The sequence below is a fragment of the Festucalex cinctus genome, chromosome 6 (genome assembly GCF_051991245.1).
Source record: "Festucalex cinctus isolate MCC-2025b chromosome 6, RoL_Fcin_1.0, whole genome shotgun sequence".
NCBI lineage: Eukaryota > Metazoa > Chordata > Actinopteri > Syngnathiformes > Syngnathidae > Festucalex > Festucalex cinctus.
The window spans coordinates 7,250,718-7,275,336 of record NC_135416.1 but is presented as its reverse complement, the minus strand read 5'-3'; the positions used below and the strand labels follow the sequence as shown (position 1 = coordinate 7,275,336).

General features: G+C 38.2%; 1 protein-coding gene across 1 annotated transcript; it reads right to left on the bottom strand.

Moving 5' to 3' along the window:
• Positions 1–641: 641 nt before the first annotated feature.
• Positions 642–6,969, bottom strand: LOC144020665 (homeobox protein unc-4 homolog). Its single transcript, XM_077524360.1, has 3 exons — positions 6,514–6,969; positions 5,681–5,856; positions 642–2,606 (listed from the first exon to the last, which is right to left on the bottom strand). The coding sequence occupies exons 1-3, from the start codon at positions 6,818–6,820 to the stop codon at positions 1,578–1,580; spliced, it is 1,512 nt and encodes a 503-aa protein (XP_077380486.1). The 5' UTR covers positions 6,821–6,969; the 3' UTR covers positions 642–1,577.
• Between the last annotated feature and the right edge of the window lie 17,650 nt (positions 6,970–24,619).

The window sequence follows — 24,619 nt, the reverse complement described above, 5'->3', positions numbered from 1 at the left end:
ATTGATTGGTCGACAGACAATGGTCACTCCCGTGTGGCAACGGGATTGCTATGCTAAGAAGATATTCTCCATGTCATGTTCAACCACAATCTCACTTGTTGAATTCATAACCCGCTAGAAAGGAATTTATCCGCCACCATTTTATGTATAAGCGACACTGGTACAGAGTGAGCGTCGCCACTATTTTATCTTCAGAGGTAACATCCGAACCGGAAGTACATCTGTGAAAATAGTGTTTCACCAGTTTCACACTTGATCTTGTTTTGTCTCATGCTAATACTTATTCACTGTACTTAAAGGGTAAGTCATACAAAAAAAAAAATCTCGACAATATGTTCTATGCAGACCCACTAGTCTAAATACGGTATTCTATTGAATATTGCATTAGTGGAATATGAGTTAAGCAGCAAAATCCAGCCGTTTTTATCCATCTCAGGGGGTGGCCATTTTGCCACTTGCTGTTGAGTGAAAATTACATCACAGTTCTCAAGTAACAACCAATCACAGCTCAGCTTCAGAAAACACCTGAGCTGTGATTGGTCGTTTCCTGAGCCTTGAGCAACTGTGATGTCATCTTCAGTCGACAGCAAGTGGTAAAATGGCCGCCCCCTGAGATGGATAAAACTCATGTTCCACAAATTTAGATTAGTGGGTTCACATATATTATTGTCAAGAAATGTTTAAGCTTGACTTCCTCTAACTACATTGCTTAGCTAGACTCTTTTATGTACCTTTAATTGCTATATTTGAAAATAGCTATCTGTAATTGCTACACCTTTGTACGGTTTTCGATGCAGGGGGGTGCGAAACGATCTGAAAGTGAAGTGACTGGATTCGGTTTGACTCAGGATTCGATATGGTACGGCTCAAGAGTTACATACAGTACTTTTGAATGAACTTGTACGTAAAATAAAAAAAAAACTGGCTTGTTACTTTTTTCGACCGCCGAATATGACAACAGGTCGTTAAATAACGTGCGGTTAAGACAACCAAAGTTGAGATCCTGATTGATTGAGATCTTGGTGTCTTTCAAGGTATCAATAACGGCAAAAGATTCGGCGAAGCAAAACATATTCCAATTCCATGGCTTTATTAAACGGAAGAACAGCTCCAACAGTGATTCGTGTTCGCATCTGTACTTCTGCTTAAGCACATGGTGCGATTATTTTTACCACTATTGCGATAATGACCCGCTTTTGCCGGGATCTATAAAAGGTAACAGTGCCTGGATCTTCTGATACTGTTCTGAGGAACTATTTTGTGGGTTCTTTGTGTAAAAGAGGCTTTGTCGCGCTGATTTGCTTGGTGGAAACGTGACTAAAGTCTCCCGATTCCTGATATGTTTGCAAGCATCTTTGCAGAGCTTTGGGAATGTTTGAACAGTCCACTCAGAAAAATGGGACTTAGGGATACAAGGCCTTGTCACTCAAATATCTTTGTATCCATTTTACATCTCGGAAACACACCTGGGAGTCCACTATTCAGAGGAGCCTTATTGTACCTTGAAGGACCAAAATGGGCTCCTACTGTAGCCCTGTTTCTGACAGCGTCTGAGCAGTGCCGTGTTAGTCATCGTGTTAGTCCATATCCACGTCCTCGCCATCTGTTTCGGCCGCTTCCCTACAGTCTGCGTTTGCGTCGAGACCCTCGGGGAGGCCCGGAGACGCTCGCTCCTCCTTCGCACAGCGCTCCTCGGCTTGGCAGTCGTCGGTTAGCGCCTCGCCAGAATCGGCGGACTGCGAGGATGCCTGAGACTTGGCGAGCGCGGGACAATCGCCGGCAAACTCCTCCTCCACGTCGACTCTATTGCTAACGGGACTGTGAGGGTTGTGTGTTTTATGATCCGCGCTTGTAGGCTTAGAGAGGTCGGTGGGAGCGCAAGACTGTTCCAGGTTTTGACCCAGGTGGAGCCTGTTGAGGCCGTCCTGACACGGTGACGCCTTCAGGGCCGCTTGGGGCACAAGAAAGCCAAGGGGCTGATGGGTAATGGGGTAAAGCAAAAAGTGGCCTTTACCCACCAGTGTCCTCTGGGTGGGCAGCGAGGCGAAGTCCAGGGGAGGCTTCCGTCGGGGCGTAGCGTCCGAGAGGAGACTCTCCACGCTGAAGGGGTTGCGCTTCTGCAGGGACGAGGACCTCGGGCCCGCCGGACTACCGGAGCCGTGCGTACCGCCCGGAGAAACCTGCTCCGCTTCTCTTCTTTGGTTTTGGTGGCTGAAGTCGTGTCGGGTTTGGTCGCAGCTGGATTCGGTTTGGTGTCCTTCGGCGCCCCTGGGCGTCAGGGGCAGCTCGGCGTGAATATTCCCGTTGGGACCCGAAGACGGCTGCTGCTCGCTGTCGGTGAACTGCGACACGCCGCTGTCGCTCTCGGAGCCGCCCGGCGTGTGGAAGCTGTCGCCGTGCAGAAGTTTGTTCTGCGACTTGAGCAGCTTCCGCTCCTGCTTGCGTTTCTTCTTTTCGGCGCGCTCGTGCTCCCGCCGCGCGATCTCCTCGGGGTCCATGGGCTCGCCGCTGCACGTGGTCGGGTGGGAGTTGTGCGCGGGCCGCCCCGGCCCTTTTTTTGTGTTCTCCTTCTTCCTCCACTTAGCGCGTCGGTTCTGGAACCAAACCTGAGAAAATAAACACAAGACTAGTTTACTTAAAGAAAACTTTCACAGATTATCTCGAGTTAGTTCAGACCTAATGGTTTTTGTTTTGATCCCTCAGACACAGTTCTGTCATCTTTGCGCCGGTTCCCTGATCATTTTTTCATTTTGTGGAGTACAAACGCTCTTAAAACTGCTGGGTCAAATTGACCCGCTACTTGATCAATTTGACCCAACTTTGGGTTGTTTTGATACAAAACAAAATTGGGTCAATTTGACCCTACTTTGGTTTGTTTTATTGCAAAGATGGGTCAAATTGACCCAAGTAGCGGTTTGGTCCAATTTTTGACCACACTTGGGTTATTTTTGAGCCAACAGTTTTAAGGGTGCAATTTTAGTCGATCACCTTCAGTTGTCAGACTCATCCAAACTTAGTGGATCTGGTCTCATTTTATTCTCCTGTTAGGTCACCGCAGTTTGCTGACAGCCTTTTTATTTATCGTCCATCACACAAGATTAAAAATCTAAAGGTGGTGAGGTGCCTTGTAGACCCATATTGTGGAATGCACTTTTATTTGAGCTTGACATTTTTAAAACGCAAAAACTATTTGGCAGGCATTCCATTAGGACTTTGTTTGTTTGTTTGTTTTTGTTTGTTTTTTATGATTATTATTTGACTAATTTCTGTTTTTTCTTCTTTAAATGAATCACTTTTTGAGTTCACTCTGTGATGTGAGAACTGCTCTATACAAACTTACTGACTTGTCAGGAAACACAAACACTTTAACTTCCTGCTGTGATGCTGCAAGTGACTTAATGAGCTGACTGTAAGTAAATTAATTAGCAACAATAATCATCAAAGTCAATTAAAACAGATACAAGGACAGATTGTGTATTAAGGGATTTTTGCCTAATTTGGCATGCGCTATATAAATGGCTTCAGCCGATGTTTATTTAATGTGAGCATATGTATGTTTTTACAAGCAAGTGCGCTCACTGTAAATCAGTGGAACAAAACAAACAAGGGACCAAAATGGCCTTATTAAAATTCCACAGCACATATTAATGTTCACATCTAAAAAAAAAAAAAAAAAAGTAGACATTTGTATAAAAAAGTGCAAATGAGTTAGTTAACATAATAGCAGCAATATCCAAACACATCAATCCATTTATCAATTTTCTATACAACTAATTCCACAATGACTGCCAAATGGCGTCATTCAATTCTCCTTAAACAGCTCTCCACAATCCATAGCAACTAAATTACGCCTGCCTAACAGCTGGCTCCTATTGACCAGGTGAAATTATCACTCCACTCAGCTTATACATAAACCTTACTGTAATGCGTTCACTTATGACACGTGATGCCGATTTAAAGCATGAAACATCCTCACCTTCTGTTAAGTGACTCTTACTTTGAATTCAAATCGGTGGCGACATTTGAGCATCCATTTTGCGCGTGGACCAAAATGTATAAGTAGGATGTTGCCAATGTAATGTTTAAAAATATTCTCATTGATGTTTTTTGTCTACAGTGAGTAACTGTGTATCAAGTTGGTCACAGCAGAAACGTTTAATCACCAACGAGTTTCTTAATTGCCCAACTCTGTCCATTAAATCTAATTGCACCCGAACTAATTGGGAGCGTTTCATTTTAAGACCAGCACCGACACCAGCCCGCTGCTCCTCGCAGGACTCCCTTCTTCTCAGCCCAGCCGGCCAAGAGCGACGTCCCCCCCCCCCCCCCCCCCCCACACCCCCCTGCCCGGGTGCTCTCTCGGCCCGGCCTCTGGGCTCGCTGAGGGCCGCGTGTTGGCCGCTGATAAGGCGCGAGGCGCGGATAATGAGGGCGAGGCGCGGACACGGAGCGCGACAATGTGGGATTTGTTGATGGGGGCTTCTATCGCGTGTTCCGCCACAACCCCCGCACACCCTTCGCAAACCTGCGATAAAAGGAGAGTTTAAGCAGCTTGAAGGCTAAATAAGCTGAGGTTTAGGAACAAAAATCCCCCCCCCCCCCCCCCCCCCCCCCCAAGAACATAAAGCGTCACAGCGTCACTCGGTTGTGATGCTTGTAAGACGTCCATGATGTGGACATTTTTTTTTTTTTTTTTTTTTTTCAGAAAATGTTATTTCCCACATACACGAGTACGACCTATAGAAAACACAACGACCATACAAATTAATAATACGCTGCTTTCAATTTTATGTTATATGTAGAAAGACGCTGACATTGACCTTTAGCGAGCTGCAGCATAATTTGTGAAATTTTGGCCATTTTTGTGGAGGAAATTAATGTTTATTATTATTATTGTTATTATTATTATTATAGCTATATTCAATATTTTCTTTGCAACTGTTTTAATTGTTTAATTTTGAAATTTCATACAGGCTAGTTTAACTTCAATCCCTTAAAAAATAATAATAATGATGATGTGTTCACTCGTTTTCTTTAAAGAATAATAAAATCCTACAAGGCAGGATATGTAAAGGACAACAATGAATGTCTGGACAATCAATTATTAACTTAACTAATTCATTTTGAATTTAAGCCATTAACCTATATTTAAATGCATATTCGAGTATTTTAATATTTACTATTAAAAATGCAGTAGCTTAAATTCACATGATAGTAATACTAAGTACAATAGTTAATTTCATTTAAATTAATTTTCATATTAAATATGCAGCCTCCATTGTTACAAAATGTGATTTAATTAAAACTAAATAAAGCTCTATAGGGAACTGACGCAAATATTATTTTCTGCCCCTTTGGTTGGCTCAGTAACAAGCCTTTTTTTTTTTTTTTTTTTATGAACCCATAAATCAATAGGTCGTGTCCATGCATAATTCAAAGGGGGGACCCTTTATTGAAGCTTAGTTGACAAATTGCTGCCCCCAGTATGGGATGGGCCTTCACGGGCCATCTCCTGAACAAACAGCCCTGCATGCATGTTTGGAAGGGGGTTGAGATTTTGTCATATATTTGAAACAGACAAACAAACAAACAAACAAAACAAAAAAACTAAATCCAAAAATTTAAAAAAAAAAAAAAAAAAAAAAAAAAAGAAAGAAAAATGGCCCTGGCCTGCAGTTACCTGAACCCTGGACTCGACCAGGTCCAGCCTGAGTGCAAGCGCCTCCCGCATGAACACATCCGGGTAGTGGCTCTCGTTGAAGGCCTTCTCCAGCTCCTCCAGCTGCCAGCCGGTGAAGTTGGTCCGGGTTCTTCTCCGTTTACAGCCGGGACTCTCTTTGTCTGGGTCCCCGGAATCTGTTGTTGTTGTTGTTGTTGTTGTGAAGAGTTATTAGGCTACCTCATCATCCATTGATTGACAGCTTGGCCAATTAGCAGCAGCTTAATTAAATAATTTGATCTCATATACTTTTTTTTTTCTTAAGAGAAAATCAATACTGAGGATGGAGCTTAATCGCTTTTGTTATATTTATACAGCACTTCTCACAGATGGAGTCCCAGTGTTTTAAAATTATATAAAAAAAAAACACTTCAAAATCAAGGATGACAATATGCTCGCTGTTTGTGTCACAATTAGCCTATCGACGTTTAGAAAATGATGTAAACACTTCATGCAGGTTATCTCAAGGAAGATTTGACAATGTTTAGAGTGCACATAAAATACAGAAACAGGACCAAAAACTCTATTAAATCATAATAAATGCAAATAATGACACAAAAAAAAAAAAAAAAAAAAAGTCAGGTTTTGAAAAACTAATGTTTACAAATATCCACTGACGACAAAATTTTAAAGGAAGTAATAAAATCACGAAAAAAAAAAACATGCCCCCCCCCCCCACCAAAAAATAAATTTAAAAAATCAAACGTTCAAATCTATTTTACACCAAAAAAGTATCAAACCAAAACTCTTCCAAAATGTGTAATTAAAACTTGAGTATCGAAAGCGGACCTTACCGGAGAGTTTGTAGTGGCCGTCGGGCGACAAGAGCGCGCCGGTGCTGACCACCGAGGCCGAGCAAGAGCCGTTTAGTAATCCGTCTATGGTGAAGGGGACGGCGGCCGCCGACTGCAGCTGGTGCGCGCCGGCGAGCTCGTAGTGGTGATGCTGCTGCTGATGTTGTTGATGGTGCTGCTGATGCTGGTGGTGGTGATGGTGGTGGTGATGATGGTGAGCGCCGAGCGGATACGGGAAGCCCACCAGCCCGCCCAAGGAGCCCCCGAAGTGGGCGTGAGGGTGATGCTCGAGGACGCGACTGTCCATGCTCGCCCGGGCTGCATGCGGCGGGGCCGAAGTGAGGATGCGCGGGGGGCGGCAGTGTGTGGCTGAACATGCAGTCAGCAAAGGATGCCAAAAAAAAATGTGCTTTTGAAAAAAAAAAAAAAAAAAAAAAAAAAAAAAAAGGAAGCGAGGCTGCGTTTTCGCGGGTGTGTCGTCTCGTCTCCCAACACGGCCCGCCACCGATGAGCGTTGAGGAGAAAGCCGGCTGCAGCGACGTGTTGTGGTCCAGCCCGAGATGTCAAGCTCGCTCTTCCCCCCCCCCCTCCTGGAGCCAGCTCATTAGGACTCCCCCATATGCTGGCGGGGCCAATCGCAAGCCTTAATGGCCGGGTGACGTCACCGCGCTCAGAGGAGGCTGAGCGTTTGGGTTTGATTTGTATTTTTATTTTTTTTTTACTTCACCCCTTTGCTGGGTCGATGGATAACTTACACGTGGTACCGTCCACTCACTCAGCATGTCCAAAAATTAAGGACACTCAATTCCATCCTTAATTTAATAACTTTATACATTTTCTCCCCTTACCTCACTGCACTCATACAAAATACTAAACTCTGGCCACAATGTTTTATTATTTTTTTCTCCAACTTGTCCAACGTGCACCTTGCTGTCACAGTGGCGTGCATACAAGGGGGTGACGAGGGGGCGTGGCCTCAAGAATCCACTTGTATCCTCCAAAATTGGGGTGTAAAGAAAAATCGATTCGCCAATATGTCGCAATATTACAGTGCGCATATCGAATCAATATGTGGCCGAATTAATATTTCAATATCAATTTTTGATGGAAATATTCAACAACAAAAAAAGTCTTACTTTGGGTTTGGGTTCACACTTTAAGCATGGAAGAATGTGTTATTAATGGAACATTAAGACTTAATATTTCATTTTAATGCTGTTCAAATATGAAACAGATTATTTGTTAAATACAGGGTGGAAATTTCAGTTAAATACATGATCATATAAATCTTACAGTGTACAGGTACAAATTTAGTATTTTCTAAATGGGAGTTTATTAAAAAAAAAATTGCAGTAATCGATTCGTATCGGGATTAATCGGTATCGAATCGTGATCGATTCGCCAGATATTAGGCAATTCACACGCCTACTCCAAAACATTAGCATAAAATGACATCAAATCGATTTATACCAATTTATAACTTTTCCACGCATGGTTGAAGCCAAATTGAGGCAGATTCATTTGTGATAATCAAAACAGATTTTCCGCTGATTCAATCGTTTTTTTGTGATATACTATTTACTTTCAAATTCAACATTTTCTCCTTTCTTTTTTTTTTTTTAATGAAATTCCATTTTTTGACTTCAACCCTTTCACTAGAAATGAAATGTCATTCTAGCCAACGCTAAATAAATACTCATTTTCTATTGGTGGATTTTTATTTATTTATTTTTAAATTATTTTTATCACGTTCAATGAACAGCTGAAAGTACAATTTTGACTGTCCCTCACACTCTTAAGTCGGGGCACTTGTATGTGAAGGCGCCACAGTAATTGTGTGCACACGAAATATTAATTTATGGACGAAAAATACACTCTAAAAAGAGAATTGCTGAACCAATTTAAGATTACAAATTTAATTGTTGACCAAAAAAAAAAATTGTTTCAGTTGGTAATGCACGATTTAATTAAGTTCGTCCAAAATGAATATATTAAGTTTAATTAGTTATGAGTTCATTAAACTTAATTTGAATTAAGTTAATCCAAAATTACTCCAATCCAAAGTATTAAATTTAATGAACTCATAATTAATTAAACTTAATATATTCACTTTGGACTAAGTTAATTAAATCGTGTGCTACCAATTGAAGTGTTTTTTTTTTTTTAATTGGCCAACAATTCAATTTGCAATCTTAAATTGGTTCAACAATTCTCTAATTTTTAGAGTGTAGGTATACAGTAGGCATGAAAAAGTAATAAATGAAATGCCTCTTGGTCATAATGATGCCAGACAGGATAAAATTCACTCATGTGAACTTTAGGCCAGTACGCTCCATTTGCGTACCAACAGTCCAATTTGAAACCACAACTACTCCGTTGCCATAAATTTTTATTTTATAGTCACAAATTAGCATTTTGTGCACACGTTTGTGCACAATTTCATTTCCCCCCCTTGGGCTCCATCCAGTGGCAATCTAATGAGCTCTGATACAAAACAATGTTTGTTTGTTGTTTAGTATTGACACAGTCAGGGTGGCATTAATGTAACAAAAATGTGTATTACTGTTGTTGTAGTATACAGTGTTGTATAGTCAAATAAGGAAGTGCTTCACTCTTATTTTGAAATGTGTTCTCACCACTTCTGGTGCACACTACTGAGCTGATGCTAACTTGAAGTGAGCACCAGTAATCGTAGGAGGGTTTCCCATCATGCCTAGCTGCTGTTACTAGTAACGCTTGTGATTGTGTTTTGCCACTTTTATGTTTTTTTTGTTTTTGTTTTTTTATATTTTACAGACAAGGTTTAATATAGTTGTTTATTGGTCCTATTTGTGGATAAAAGTTTTTCTATTTTTGATGTTAAATTATGGTAACTTGGTGACACCCTGAGTAACAAAGGCAGGCAGGCAGTGCTCTATATAATGGCCTTAAATAGTGAATGCAGTTGATGGCCAATGAAACAATCAACATGAGATTTTGTGGATACTGAATACTAGGGGTGTTTAAAAAAAATCGATTCGGCGATATATCGCGATACTACATCGCGCGATTCTCGAATCGATAAAAAAAAAATCGTTTTTTTTTTTTTTTTTTTTTTTTTTTAAGAGCTCAGAATTGTTCATTCGGTAGTCTTACCGATTCAACGTCTTATCATCATTGCCTTTTTTTTTTTCTTTTTTTGTGTGTGTGTGTGTGTGTGTGTGTGTGAATCGATTTTTAAACTTCCATTTTTAATGGAAAAATATTCAACAAAACGTCTGACTTCGGGTTAGGATTCACACCTTGAGCATGGAAGAATGTTATATGAACGGAACATTAAGCCTTAATATTTTTATTTTAATGCTGTTCAAGCATGAAACAGATTACAACCTCTATAAGACTGAAATTTCAGATAAATAAATAATACATTTTCATATAAATCTTACACTCTACAAGCTTACTGATTAGTATTTTCTAAATTTGAATGAAAAAAAATCGCAACAATCGACTTATAAATTCGTATCAGGATTAATCGGTATCGAATCGAATCGTGACCTGTGAATCGTGATACGAATCGAATCGTCAGGTACTAGGCAATTCACACCCCTACTGAATACTCTTCATTTACAGGCTGACTTTTGAATACGTGTTGGCTTCTGCCTGATCGATTTTGAAACAATATGTGGGCCCACCAGGAATTGTCCCGCCTCTCCAGATGGCCCAATCCGGGCCTGCTTGGGGGATTTTTTTATTTTTTATTTTTTTCCAATGTAAAATGTGTTTATTAGTCTACTTGTCAAAAACTAGAACTGCTTGGGGGGAAAAGCGTTGATCGTTGATATCTGTGCCGCCCCAATATTAAATAATAATAATAATAATAATAATAATACTGTGATTGACTTCAGTTTCGGTCTGCCAAATTTATGCTGAAATGAAAATCAAGATCAGTGGTGGAGCTAAGCTGATTTGGATTTGATTTATTTGTTCATTTTTCCTTTCGGACAGCATTGTGACAATCAAACATTTCATCATACAATTACAACATATAACCGACATAATGCGCGGTGGTAATATTACAACTTTGTTTTGTCTAAAATAAAATAAAAAACACTCATTTACAACGTGTGCATCAGAGTTTAATATTGTCCTTATTAACCACAAAACGATGTTCAGACTTATTAAAGTTCAAGGTTTTGATTGGTTTTTCAATTTAAATATGCACTATTTTGAAATGACCTTCATTTCTCTGCATCGGCATTAATTAAAAGTTGAGTTCTTCATAATCAAGTATCTTGGGTTTTACGGCGGTGAATGTCAAGTCTACACTCGCTGGTCACAATCTTAGATGTAAACACAAATTATACTGCGATCCAATACATAAGCTAAGAAAATGGTTTAAAAAAAATAATAAAAAAAGATATTTATTTATATCTTCCTTGCTTTGTTGCAATAATTTATCCTAAAGTCGTCTAAGTTAGAAGACAAACCCTTAAAACATTTGGCTAACGTCTGGAGAGCGTTAAGCCAACTTTGCGACCTTGAACGAACCCTGACGAGAAATCAACATTCGCTACCTTTGTAAACACTCGCAAATGTCAACGACGACATTTGAGATGCTCCTTAATATGTTTTCTTGTCTTGCTCATTAGGTTTTTGTTTCCACCTTTTCTCATCAGGCCGGTCAACCTTGTGTCAACCAATCAGCTCCTTCCAGCTACTCAATTTGTAGTGATTTCAGTTTGTCGGTTCATTTGTTTCTGTTGATGTCATGTGACCTGGTGAGTGTTTTTGTTGCTTTGATACGTTGTCAAATTAGACTTTGTTTATTTCATGTTTTTATTTCTCCAAGACTTCCCAGCACTTGGTTCCTCCACCGTTTGCCACAAACATAACCATGAAACACAGCGGCAAACATATTTTTAAACATTTTCTGACCATCCAAAATGTTTAAAAAAATGTGACTTAAAATGTTGCTACTGAACGCAAACAATTCAATTTCAAATCACTACTGACACCTGTTGATGAAAAATGAAAGTGCACACAGCCTTCTTCACACACACAACGCGCACATGACGTCACATCCGCTACCAGAGGGCGGGGAATTCGAACCCGAATCCAGTCTGAAAACTATTGGAAGCTGGCAGGAGTACCCGTTGTGAACAGCTAAAGTGTTAATCTAACAATTAGATGTTCCAGTAATAAATGGTCAAATAAAAATATTAGATGTGTCAAAATTAGTGCATTCATTTTGAGTTAATTTAAAGTTCCTTTACCGCCATTTTTTTTATTTTTTTTTATTTTTTTTTTAAGAACGTGTAAATACGTTTATGGGAGTGAAGGACAAAGTATTAAAAACGTGTTTACACGTTTTTGGGTTTGAATGAGTGGGTTTGAATTTTTTCCACTTCTATGTTAACAAGAGTATGAAAGTTAAAAAAAATAAAATAAATAAATAAATATATATATATATATATATATATATATATATATATATATATATATATATATATATATACATATATTTTATTTTTATTTTTTTTATTGTAAATGTAGAACAGATATAAAATGTGCGACTAATCGTGAGTTAACTATTGAAGTCATGCGATTAATTCTGATTAAAATTTGCAATCACCTGAAACAACTAGTAAAGATATTTTTGGGCCAATTGTTTTAAAGAGCAGCGTATAAGCCTGTACCAAATGAATTTGCATTACATCCTATGGGAATGAGTCTTTACCCTTCAAATTAGGAGAACTTCTTGGGCTCGAGGTTCCACCGACTGCATTGTGTTTGTTTTTTGCTAATGAGTGTTGTTTTTCAAGTGACAAGCATTCGGAGCGTTGCGTGTCGTGCGTACGCTTTAAATAAGCTAATTATCCAGTTGAGGACTTGTCTAATGGCCCTCGACTTGAAGCGTGCGTCGGCAAAGGAGAGGTGTTGAAATTTGCAGTCGTGAAAGAGGCCAGTCGCGACTGGCTGTGCAGGTCCACATCTTTGGGGAGCAAGTGGGGAGTTGGGGGCGGGGGAGGAGAAAGATTATACATATAAATTGTAAACGGTGTCGCAGGGGCCAAATTTTGCCCGAGGCGGTGACTGCTTCATTTTGTGTTAAATTTCTTGACAGAGCGACACCGGCGTGCTGGTGAATACTGAATGGTAATCAGAGCTGCTTGAATAAGTGCCCCCTCCCCTCCCTCTTCCATTATACTGTGAATTAATTCGACTTTATTTATCCAATTTCTGGAGCTGACAGAATGTTAATTTGAGTCGAGATTTCTCTCCGCTGTTCCGCATGTGACCCCGCAGCCCTGGGATTGGCGTGTTGTAATAACCTGAGTCTTTCACCAGAAGCTCCGATAATTGTTACCTTATTAGCATGTAAATTGTTTAATTAATATTATTATGAAGAAGCATATAATCCCCTCCGTTACTTGACCCGCAAGTCAGCCGACGAGCTTGGCTCTCTGCATTTCAATGTGTGCCGCTTAAATGGCCTCTTTAATGTCGCCTTATGAAGCTTTTTTTTCCCGCAATCTTAGTGCAACTTTGAGCACTTAAGAGGCGCTTTTGATGTCACTCCATCTCTTTCTTTTATTTCCCCGCTGCTCCCTCTGATGCCTATTTATTTTCCACATCAAAATCCATCGCTTTCTTGTCATTTGCTTATAAAGGCCCCTTCTTTCACAAAGGCCGGGCCCCCCCCCCCCTTCCGCCACTCCGCCGGCGGCGGTGCGAGCCAAACGCATGCGGCGCTCGATGAAAAGCAGCCCTTGACATGAGGTCCCGCGAGAGCGCACCATTTAAATTCGCCTTTCTTCCTTCCTCCTCCCTCTCTTTTTTTTTTTTTTTTTTCATTTGCAGGGCACGAGTGACATTGTCAGATGCTAGCTTTAATTAACTTGATAATAAGATGGGCGATTCACATACGAGGCTAGCCACCAGCCCCAAAACACCCTCCCCACTTCAACAAGCAGGCACGGACGGGACTGCACTAGCCACACTCCCAAAACAAAAAACAATGCATGATCTCGACTGTCACCACATTTTACTATCATGACTCCAAGTATCGGTACTAACTACGTGGATTCGCTTTTAAATTTAACTCATTCACTCCCAGCCATTTTCAAAGAAGCAGTCCCGTTCGCTCCCGGCTGTTTTACTGGATTTTGACTGATTTTGCAAGGCCCACAGAATATTGTGTTCAATTGCTATAAAAACATGTAACCTACCAAAAGAAAGATTAAAGTCTCTTCTTTCATCAGGAAAAAAAAAAGTATGTTTTCGATCTTTTTTCCATTTTGCAGCAATTAGCATTAGAAGAGAGCTAAGTTTCATCAGTTTTCACAAATCTATTTAAAATTGTAAGTAATTGGGCTTTTTTTCTACATGGCCCTGGTTGATCTCCTTTGCTCTGCTGCCACCTGCTGGCCGTTTGTGTAATAACTACCATTTCTGCAACCGTTCTTTGCAGTTGAGAGGCTGCATCAAAGCCTTCTGTATGCTCTAGCATAAAAAAAAAAACAAAAAAAAAAACAAACAAACTTATAAATACGTCTTTGGGACACTTAGAACATAAAAAAAAATGTATTTATACGTTATTGGGAGTAAATGAGTTAACCATCTAAATTTCAACATCATGCAATTGAAAATGAACAAATCCACACATCATTGTGAGTTCTCGTCAGTACCAGATGTCAGATCGTATTAGGGTCACCTACCGAAGTTCCAATTATCATTAAGACTGTTTTTGTGATGTGTTGTGATTTGTGAACAGCTAAAAAACAAAACAAACCAAAGTAAACACATTTCGTTAGCGCTGCTGTAAGCGGCAAGTGCAAAGGCGCTTTAATCTATTTGATTATTTCTTCAATGTTAAAGTATCCTGCTTTTATATTCTTAGGTTTATTTGCATTTTTACAAATTCAGTCCATACATTTTGTTATTTAAATAAAATCTTTAATATATTCTTACCAATGTTTTGACGTCAAACGGATAATTTCCAGCCAACTGGAGTGGGGGGGGTTGACAAATGCATCAGATTTTAGCCATGGCCAAAAAAAATTACAAAAATGCTATATTTCCATATTTGAGTACTACAGTACATAGTTGTCAGGTTTTCCACGTTTTTTAAGTCTTCATGTATTTATCTCTAAATTGACTTTACACAGTTCATTCAGAACTTCCATTGTGATGACATGTTGACATGTGACACTGGCCCTCACATTCATCAACATATCCAATGAGTTTAAAAAACAAAATAAGTAAAAAATAAATAAATAAATAAATCAGTGCGGCTGTGTATTTGTCCGGTAATACATGAAATATCTATAATTAGCATCTTGTCCTTATGTCTTATGCCTGAATAAATTGGCAGCACACTCATAGAGACTCATTATTAGCAGCTTTCAGCAGAGGCCCGCATGCGTCAACTTAAGTAAATCAATATGGAAAAACGTGAGTGCAGAGTATATTCTACTGTCTGTCGAAGCCAATAGTCCTGCTGATACATTCCCAATGTTGAGCTCAGAGGAGGCACAATTAGACCCATCCTGTAACATCTACTATTCCTCCGACATGACAAAAGGAAATAAAGACAGTTACTATATGTTTGAACATAGTCACAAATACGTTCGAACATACAGTACTCGCAAATATGTTTGAACAAACTCGCAAATACGTTCGAACGTACATGTAGGCTACATGCTACAAAGTTAGCATACCTTCCCACAATGCCACAGGGTATTCGCAAGCGTAATACCCCATTGCATTATGGGGCCAAAATGACAAACCTAAATCATGCACGGCAGACATAATAAATCGTAAAAGTTACGAATAAACATTGTTTTTGTCTACTTAATTTTCTAATTAAATGGTAATGTGGCCCAAATGCCTAAAAAATGGGGTTTTGTTTTCACTCGCGCATGCATGCATAATGCGTGGAATTATGGGAAGGTATGCTAACTTTGTAGCATGTAGCCTACAAGTACGTTCGAACATATTTGCGAGCACGTTCGAACGTATTTGCGAGTATGTTCGAACATATTTGCGACTATGTTCAACCATATTTGCGAGTATGTTCGAACATATTTCAATACGTTTGAACATATTTGCAAGTATGTTCGAACATATTTCCGAGTCATTCGAACATATTTGCGAGTACGTTCGAACGTATTTGCGAGTATGTTCGAACGTATTTGCGAGTATGTTCGAACGTATTTGCGAGTATGTTCGAACGTATTTGCGAGTATGTTCGAACATATTCGCCAGTCAAAAATGTTACTCCACATTGGCAGCTCTACGCTTCCGTAATTTCAGAATTCCCACAATAAATAAATAAGACAATTACAGAGAGCCAATGGGGGGAAAAAAACTGTTGTTAAAGCCCAACAAATAGTTGTCCAGCGTCTTGTAAAGGATTGTGTTGGACATTTAAACTTCTGCTGTACTCTACTCGACCCCAACAAGAAAAAAAAACATGGTTAAAAAAAAATTGCAAATCAGACGTGTCACCCTGCAGGTTAGCGAACAATCTTTCTTTAGAAGACTTCAAGCCTCCACTTGCCTCTTGAGACAAGGAATCAAGTCACATTTATATTTTAATTAGCCAAAGCAAGGTGATGAAGAGGAGCGTTAATTAGTCCATTGCTGCGCGTAACTTCATTTTGACTATCGCTCATTATTTAGCCAATCACTTGATAATTAAGAGTCTAATCTAAATTAATTGCTGGACTCGTTTTGATCGCGCCACGTGCTCTCAAACGAGGCGAGTGGATGCAATTGCAATTACAAGTAAAAAGGATTTGCGACTATTGATCTTGTGTTTTGCCGCACATAACGGCAGCTTTGATCATTTGGAGAAGTAAAAGAGCCCATTTGCAGCTCCTTCTGTGCGCGCAATTAGAAACGTGCACGCTTCTAATTACCAGCCTAATTGCGCTTGTGACCGAATATGCAAATAGTGCTTGTTTACTATTCCTTGAATCCACTTCCTCTTGTTCCGAGGGATTAAACGCGATGCCCTTTTCCGAATCAAAGCAGACCACAGTCAAATGCAGCGGCAATCATCTCAGCTCATATAAGTGGGACTTATCACCTTTCCCTCAAAAAGCTGCTCAATATACCATGAAATTCCATGCCTGGAAGAGTCCAAAATGCCATTTTAATTGTTATCACCGACTCTGATCTACCACCCTCTCCGCCCCCACCGTCTTTCAGCGCCATCTTGGCACAGAAATAGTCCTAATTAACCTCCTCCTCTAAAGGTGAAAACCGTGCAAATTAAAAATGTTGAATTCTTATGTTTTATTGGAGGATAACTGTACAAATAAAGCTAGAAGCAAATAATGTTTGATTTTTTTTTTCCCCAAAAAAATTGACCATTAATAGTCAAATACCAACCAGCCATAACATGTTAGCCAAGCTTGTCTTCGGACCTAAAACCTATTAAACATTTCTGGCGCATCCTCAAACGAAAATAATTCTGACCAAACTAAATATTGACCCTTACATGGGGCAGTTTCTTCTTAGGGGTCTACTCACTTTTGTTGCCAGGGGTTTAGCTATTAAATGGATGTTTTATTATTAGCTCATTCACTCCCAGCCATTTTCACAAAAGCAATCCTCTTCGCTCCTGTCTGTTTCACTGGATTTTGACTGATTTTGCAAGGCCCATAGAATATTGTGTTCTATTTTACAAAAACATGGAACCTATCAAAAGAAAGATTATAGTCTCTGATTTCATCAGGGAAAAAAATATATTTCTATGTGTTTCCATTTTGCAGCAATTAGCATTATAAGGTTTATCATTATTCACAAATCTGTTTAGAATTGTGGGGAAATCAGCTTGTTATCTCTACTGCCACCTGCTGGCCGTTTTTGTAATTACTACCATTGCTTCACCCGTTCTTTGAAGTTGAGAGGCTGCATCAAAGCCATCTGTATGCTCTACCATTAAAAAAAACAAAAAACGTATAAATACTTCTTTGGGACACTTCAAACATTTAAAATAGAACGTATTAATACGTTTTTAGGAGCAAATGAGTTAAGTTATTTTCAGGCAACCATAATGTTATATAAACTGAGCACTGACTACTTTTCATTGTGTCAAAGTGTCATTTTCTTCAGCGTTGTCCCATGAAAAGATATAATTAAATAACTGTGCTGCACTCACTTTTGTGAGATACGACATCCAATAACTAACCAAACTAAATAATCTAACTCACCAAATATTCTGGAAGAACTCTTCTCAACTGGCAGCACACCAATCGCAGCTTGACAATAAGTCATCCCAACATGTGCCTAATTGTTTACCGCAGCTTGTTTACATCAACGCAAACTGATGGGGGAGTTGGGGTGGGGGAGTGAAAGAGCAGTTGAGAGTTGAGAGCCTTGCACACTGTAAGATAGAGCTGGCGAAATTAATTTAAAAAAATGGGTGGCAGATAATTACTTATCAATTAAAGCTGTTATCCAACCTAATTAGGCAGCGTTCATTAAATTCAGCCAATTTAAACCTTAATCAAAGCTAGCAGGGCCTGACAGCAGAGCAGGGGCCCGCGAAGTGCGCCCCCCAGTGCAGCATGGAGGAAGTTGTGTGACAGTCAGTCTTTTTTTTTTTTTTTTTTTTTTTTTTCTAATCTAACTTAAGACAGCCACACCCATCTCTAAATAAATAAATAAATAAATAAATAAATTCATGTAAAATCATCTCACACTGTTTGTTTCATTTACCTACATACCGGATTAAAGCAAAATTAATATGTACCTGCAAAAATAATGTGAGCTAGAATTATTATTATTATTATTATTATTATTATTATTATTATTATTATTATTATTATTATTATTATTATTATTATTGTAAAGAATACAAGTTGAAGCTGCAGGCTAAAAAAAGATGTTCTCCTCATCGGTATGTTGTTAATGTTTTCAGTACCTGGACTAAATATCTATATGAGAAAAAAAAACAAAAAAACATTTGTGATTCAAACAAGGTCAAAGGATGAATCACGGGAACCATAATTAATCTTTTTTTTTTTTTTTTTTTTTTTTTTTTAAGAGCGAAGATGATGATGATGACGACATGTTGAATGAATAATACTGAGCTCTCAAAAAAGAAGAGAAAAAAAAATCAGATTTGACGATCCGATCATTCACATTCATGTTTCTTTACATTAATTAAGTCCTACTTCATATCGCTGGTAGCCATACTTTTCAACTATAATCATAATTTTTTAATTTTATGTACTGGGCATTAATAGTGGTAAAATAGAGTCCATATGCATACTCATACAACTGCAGCTTAGTTCTGTTTTTATCATCAAAGTACTGAAAGTACTCAGAGTATGTGTATGGACTTATTATACTGCCCCCTGGTGGTTATACGGCCTTACCGCGAGGCCTGTATGGTACATTTCCACTTTAGTTGAAGTATATTTAAATATGTTTCATAGCCCTATAAAGGGCTGTGATGCATTTGCAGTTGGTTCCAAGAAAAAGAGGCTGCATCTTTAAACGCCGTTTTACCCAGATTTGTGCAGGCCTTTGGGACACACAGTAAAATCTGATCCTGGAATTGTGGAATATCTGTGGTTCGTCGCCATTAAAAAATGAATGATATATGAATCTTTTAAGAGTTCATAGCTGTGTTGATTATACTGGCAAAGAAGCCGTTCAATGTGCTGAGAAGCAATACTTTATATGGTAGTTTTTAATGTAACTGTCAGAGGTTTTCATGTAAGAATACATTCAATATCGTGGTTAGTTTGCGGTGTACAACTCGACCATCGTGAAATGTTTCCAATATTTTAGTTACCTTATTCAGCAGAACACTACAAACACTTGTCTGTTTGATTTGCTTTTTACCATTATGCTTTTTAACGCTATGAGTACTGACCTGATTGAGTATATATTTTGCGGCATTATGTATTATATCAGTGATTGAAGTAGTGCATGGGCTCACTACTCTAATCGTACGCAAAAATAATTACTCTCCAAGTAAAGTTCACTTGAAGTTTAACTTTTTACTACAATACATTTGCATTTATTCTTTAATAACGTCTTATTTTAAAACAATTTACATTATGTACATTTTTTTTATTTAACACTTATGTGCAATACAGTTTAATTGAATCATTTGAGTCTTGAAGTGCAGTATGAATGATGAAGCTGTACAAAATGCTTAGAAAATTATTAAATATACATTTCAGGAGTAAAACCCGGTGTCTCCTTTTTCATGAATACTTGAGCCTCTTATGTTTCTCTATTTTGAAGTATAATGTTGGAACTCGTAGTATTTTTGTTAGCTGGTATGAAGGTTATAATGAAAACGAAAGAATCACCTTTTTGTTAATGAAATAAAACAAAAAGGAAAGTACTTTTTTTTTTAAAGCTATGTATAACAAACTACATTTTGTGTTCATAAAACTCATTTTTGTCAATAAAGTGCATGTGAGCTTTCGGGATTTACATAAAATGCATTTATTATGGTAATATTGTACAGCCATGAAGAAGGTAAGTCGAATAGTCTGGGAATTGTCGTTTACTATTGCACTTATGTTTGAACATTTTTATTTTTTTTTCATCTTAGATTGGACATACACTGTAAAAAAAAATTCGTTGGTTTTTATGGGGAAAAACCGGCAGCTGTGGTTATCAGAGAAATTATGTAAAAAAATAAATAAATACAGTGGGGAACTTAACAGAACAACTTGTTTATTCTACTGGTATAGAATGTACAATAGACAGTAACTGCTGCTGAATTTTACTGGGATTCAATATACAATAAACACAATCTGTATGTCAATTTTACATAACAAATAGTACATTTAATATAAGTAAAATAAACAAGTTTTTCTGTAAAGTTGTTTACATTTCCTCACTGTATTTTTTACAGAATTTCCCTGGTAACCACAGCTGCCGGGGTTTCCCTTTTGTTTTGTTTTTTCAGTACTCCATGTATTAAAAAAATAATACAGTCTAAAACTAATAAAAACTCCACCAAAAGGAAGCATTTCTGAAAAAATAGAAATGACAAAATCTGTTCTAAAAATGAATTAAAACTAAAAAAAAATGTAGAATTATAAAACTAAAAATTAAAAAAAAAAAAAAAAAAGTCTTAGAACACCTGCAGTAAATCGTCCCAGCCATACCGTAAACTACAAGCACAATATTACACATATTGCCAAATAATACCCCTTTATCCTCATAAAGCCTTTTTTTTTTCCAATAAAGCTCTTTGTGGTGTATCTAACAAAGTGAGCAGTGTATTGTTGGGCAGACAAATATGATCCCAAAATAAATAAATAAATAAATAAATAAATAAATAAATAAAGCATGTAGAGAAAAAAAAAAGTTCCTTGAACCAACATTTCCATGCATTTGATGATGATTGCCGTCGTCACTGTTAGCACCCTAACCCCGTCCGTGCCCCCTCTGGCCTCGACTTTGATTGAACTCCTTCTCTTCCAAGAGGCCAATTGACAACAAACGCCCCAGCGCAGAGGAAAGACTTAATTAATATTGGCTCCTGTTTGCTTGAGTTAATGAATGAGTGAATTATGCACCTCTGGGCCAGCGCCTCCCCGTTCGCTTTGAATGATCCCCTCCGCCTCCATCCCAGCATTGTCCTCCAATTTCACCGCTCTGATCCTACACCGGCGGGGCCCGCGTCACCGAGCAGACCACTACACTCACATACACGTAGAGTGACCCCCCACACCCCCCAGTGAGTCCATCTGTCCTGTCCATCTTTGGCCCACTCGGGTGCGTTTTGGTTCATTGTCTCCAGCGTGTTTATTGTCTTAATGCAGAGCCGCTGTTCCAACCCGTGTCATCAGCTCAAATAACTTCCATCCCATTAACACGTTGGGCAGGGGCGGGGCGGGGGGGTGGGGGGACTTAACAAACCAAAATTGGCTGCAATCTGATCCCTCCCTCACACACGCACACACATTTTGGTCAGATGAGAAAAGAAAGAGGATCTATATTATTTGCATTAAAAGCCTTGCACCGTAAAATTCATGTATAATTACAAAAAAGGGGTGGTGGGGGGGGGGGGGGGTGCCTGTGCGTGTGTTATGCAAATGCGGGACATGTGTGGAGTCAATCATGCTCGGAATTGGTTATTTTGTGATATGCTAACACGGAATGTATGGTGACAGATTGCAATTATCCCGTTATTGTAATTGTCAAAGTCAATTCAGTGCAGGCTGACTGCATCGGGCTTGCGGAGAGGCGAGCGGTTCTCTTGCTGAGCTCTTTGAGACTCTCTGAAATGAGATAAATACCCCATTTCCGCAAATAGTTCATTTACTTAACTGCAGATGAGGGCAGGCAGCAATCAAGAGGGGCGGCCTTTATTTGTAAAAACACATTTTTGGAATACGGTGTTCATCGTGGGAGTTACGTTGCAGACCCACCTGCAATAGATGACAATCCACCATATAGTAAGTGACCATGTCAAAAGAACTGTTTTAAAGTTGAAGCCTTGAAATACCCCCTCCAACTCCTGCAAATTGGAAACTAGTGTTAAGATCCTCAAAATTCAATTTGATCTTGATTCTGTAGGTGGGAATTAAATTCGATTTTGATTCTTTAGGTTCAATTTGATCCAACATTGTTCTAAATGTTTTGATGTTGATTTTATTAACTCATTTACTGCCAGTCCAATAAAAATTTAACTTTGACGTCTTTACCCGTCAATGGCAGTGAATGGGTTAATAAGCAGAAATGCACAAATAGACAGTTATCTATTATTGGGTTGGGTTAGACCACCCTTACAATTGCCGGGCTAAAAATAACCCAATATGGGTTAGGAAGGAAAGAAAGAAAGAAAGAAAGAAAGAAAGAAAGAAAGAAAGAAAGAAAGAAAGAAAGAAAGAAAGAAAGAAAGAAATGTTAGCTTTAACCGAGCAGTTTAAAAACAATACTTATAAACTTTACTGCCTTCAAAAAGTAGTTTCATAACTCTTTTGTTGAAACATCAACTTAGAGCTATTCCTGGTACTAAATGATCAACACAAACTCAAAGCTATTGGTGTTGCTTTAAGGGTGTAATCGACTATGGGTTAAAACATATCTCAATTAAAAACATTTTTTTTACACAACTGTTTTAGCCCATAGTGGGTTATTTGTAAAACTGTTAAACTGCAATAACCCAATATTGTTTTTGTTTTTTTAACACTGTTATAACTGCAGTAACCAAATATGGTTTGTTTGTTGTTGTTTTAATAGCTACTTTTAACTCAGCAGTTTTAAAACTGCCTTATGTAACAATTTGCCCAAAAATATTTTTACAATAACCCATTTATGACTCAAAAATCTTCTACTTAGCAGTTTAACACCTTATCTGCTCACAAAGGGTACTCCTGCATGCCTCTGAACAATAGCGTATAAGCTAATTAATTACATTTAGTAGGGTTTTTTTTCTGATGGAGAAAAGGCAGAAATCTACTTGTGTTTACAGTATTTGTCTAGGATAACTGAGGAAACATGGTCCATCAAAATGTGTTAAAATTCAATTATATGTCAGTTGAACATATGTGAAGCAGTTTGCCAACACCTGGTAAGACTGGGTGCATTTTTTATTCCCAATTAAGGAAACATTCTGCTAATCAGTCCCAATAAAGAGCAAGGTGTGCAGTTTCTCATTATGCATTCCAAGTGGCATTTTCTGCAAACCAAATCTTCCCCATACAAATACTATTAAAATTGAGTAAGCTACGTACAATTGTCATAAAGATTATTGTTCATAATGTGTTTCAGTTAAGTTTATTTTAGTATAGTTATTTTAACTGATTAAGTACAATTATGTGCAGCTTTTTCTCTAATGATAATTTGCTTCAACTATTGAAAAATTATTCAGTCTCACATTGTTATTTTCCAAATTGCCCAACTGTACGAGGTTATCTTGTGGAAAAGTGTGCAGTCCAGTACCGTGATTCTTTTTATTTGTCTCTACTGCCCCAAAGTGTTGGAAGGGTGAAATGCAGGTTGCTTGTCAAAGCTCATCACACACAAAAAATATATATATATATTTTTGTCCCATCATTTTTTTCTCTATTAGACATTTCTCAATGATAAAAAGATAACTACTTTTACTTATAGGCTCCAAAATATTTGACTTGTTAATGCCCAACTCTTGGCATTTATGAATAATTTATTCATCTACCCATTTTCTGTATGGTTTGTCCTCATTCAGGAGCTGAAGTCTATGCCACTTGACTTTAGGCGATAGGTGTGGCCTCATGGACTGGTTCCAGATTAATTTCACTGGTGGGCCACATAGAAACTTCCTAACCAGATGTATGCCCCCCCAAAAAATGTTATTTTTAATATCCGAGTAAAACACTGTTGGCCCTATATGTGCAAAATATGTGTTCTTAATATGTTTCATTTTGATTTCAAATACATGTTTTAATACATGTATAAAAGATTATTCTAACCCAACAGGAAGGGTTTGAAGCAAACATCAAAATAACCACGTACTGTTTTTTTTTTCCCCCAGTGCAAAGGGCTCTCACATAAAAAATTAACATTCAAGGACAGCACAGCAAAACAGCATTAAATGGAAGAATTCATTTTGTACATTGTGCAAAAAATCAACTCACACAAAATTTTAATATTATTGAGGTGCTATGTTTGTCCTGCATGCATATCATTCCAAATCAGCAAAACAATATTTAGACTAATTCATGTTGTAGGATATAGGGCAGTACCTGGTGCAAGTGCAACTAATCAATGTCTGCCATCTAGTGGTGAATGGTGATATTACAAATTAAAACTATACAGTAATCGAGGAGCAAAAATCAAAATAACAAAAATCCACATAAGTGACTCCCATTGTAATTCATGGGTACTTTTTTGTAAACTTGAAAAATCCTACACAAAAACAATGATAAACCACCATTATACATTTTCCATGAAAAATTGATTTGTTCCAAAAAAAAGAAGGAAAAAAAAGTTGTTGTTTTTTTATATATATAAATTTTGTATTTTATTTTTTTTAATCCACAAATGGCGCATATACTGCGGTCCACTGTTGTAGTGAAAAACAATGTTTATAGTTTGCCCTCCCTCCCCCCAATTTTTTTTTTTTAATTAGTCAAGGAGCACATGATGTCTGAGT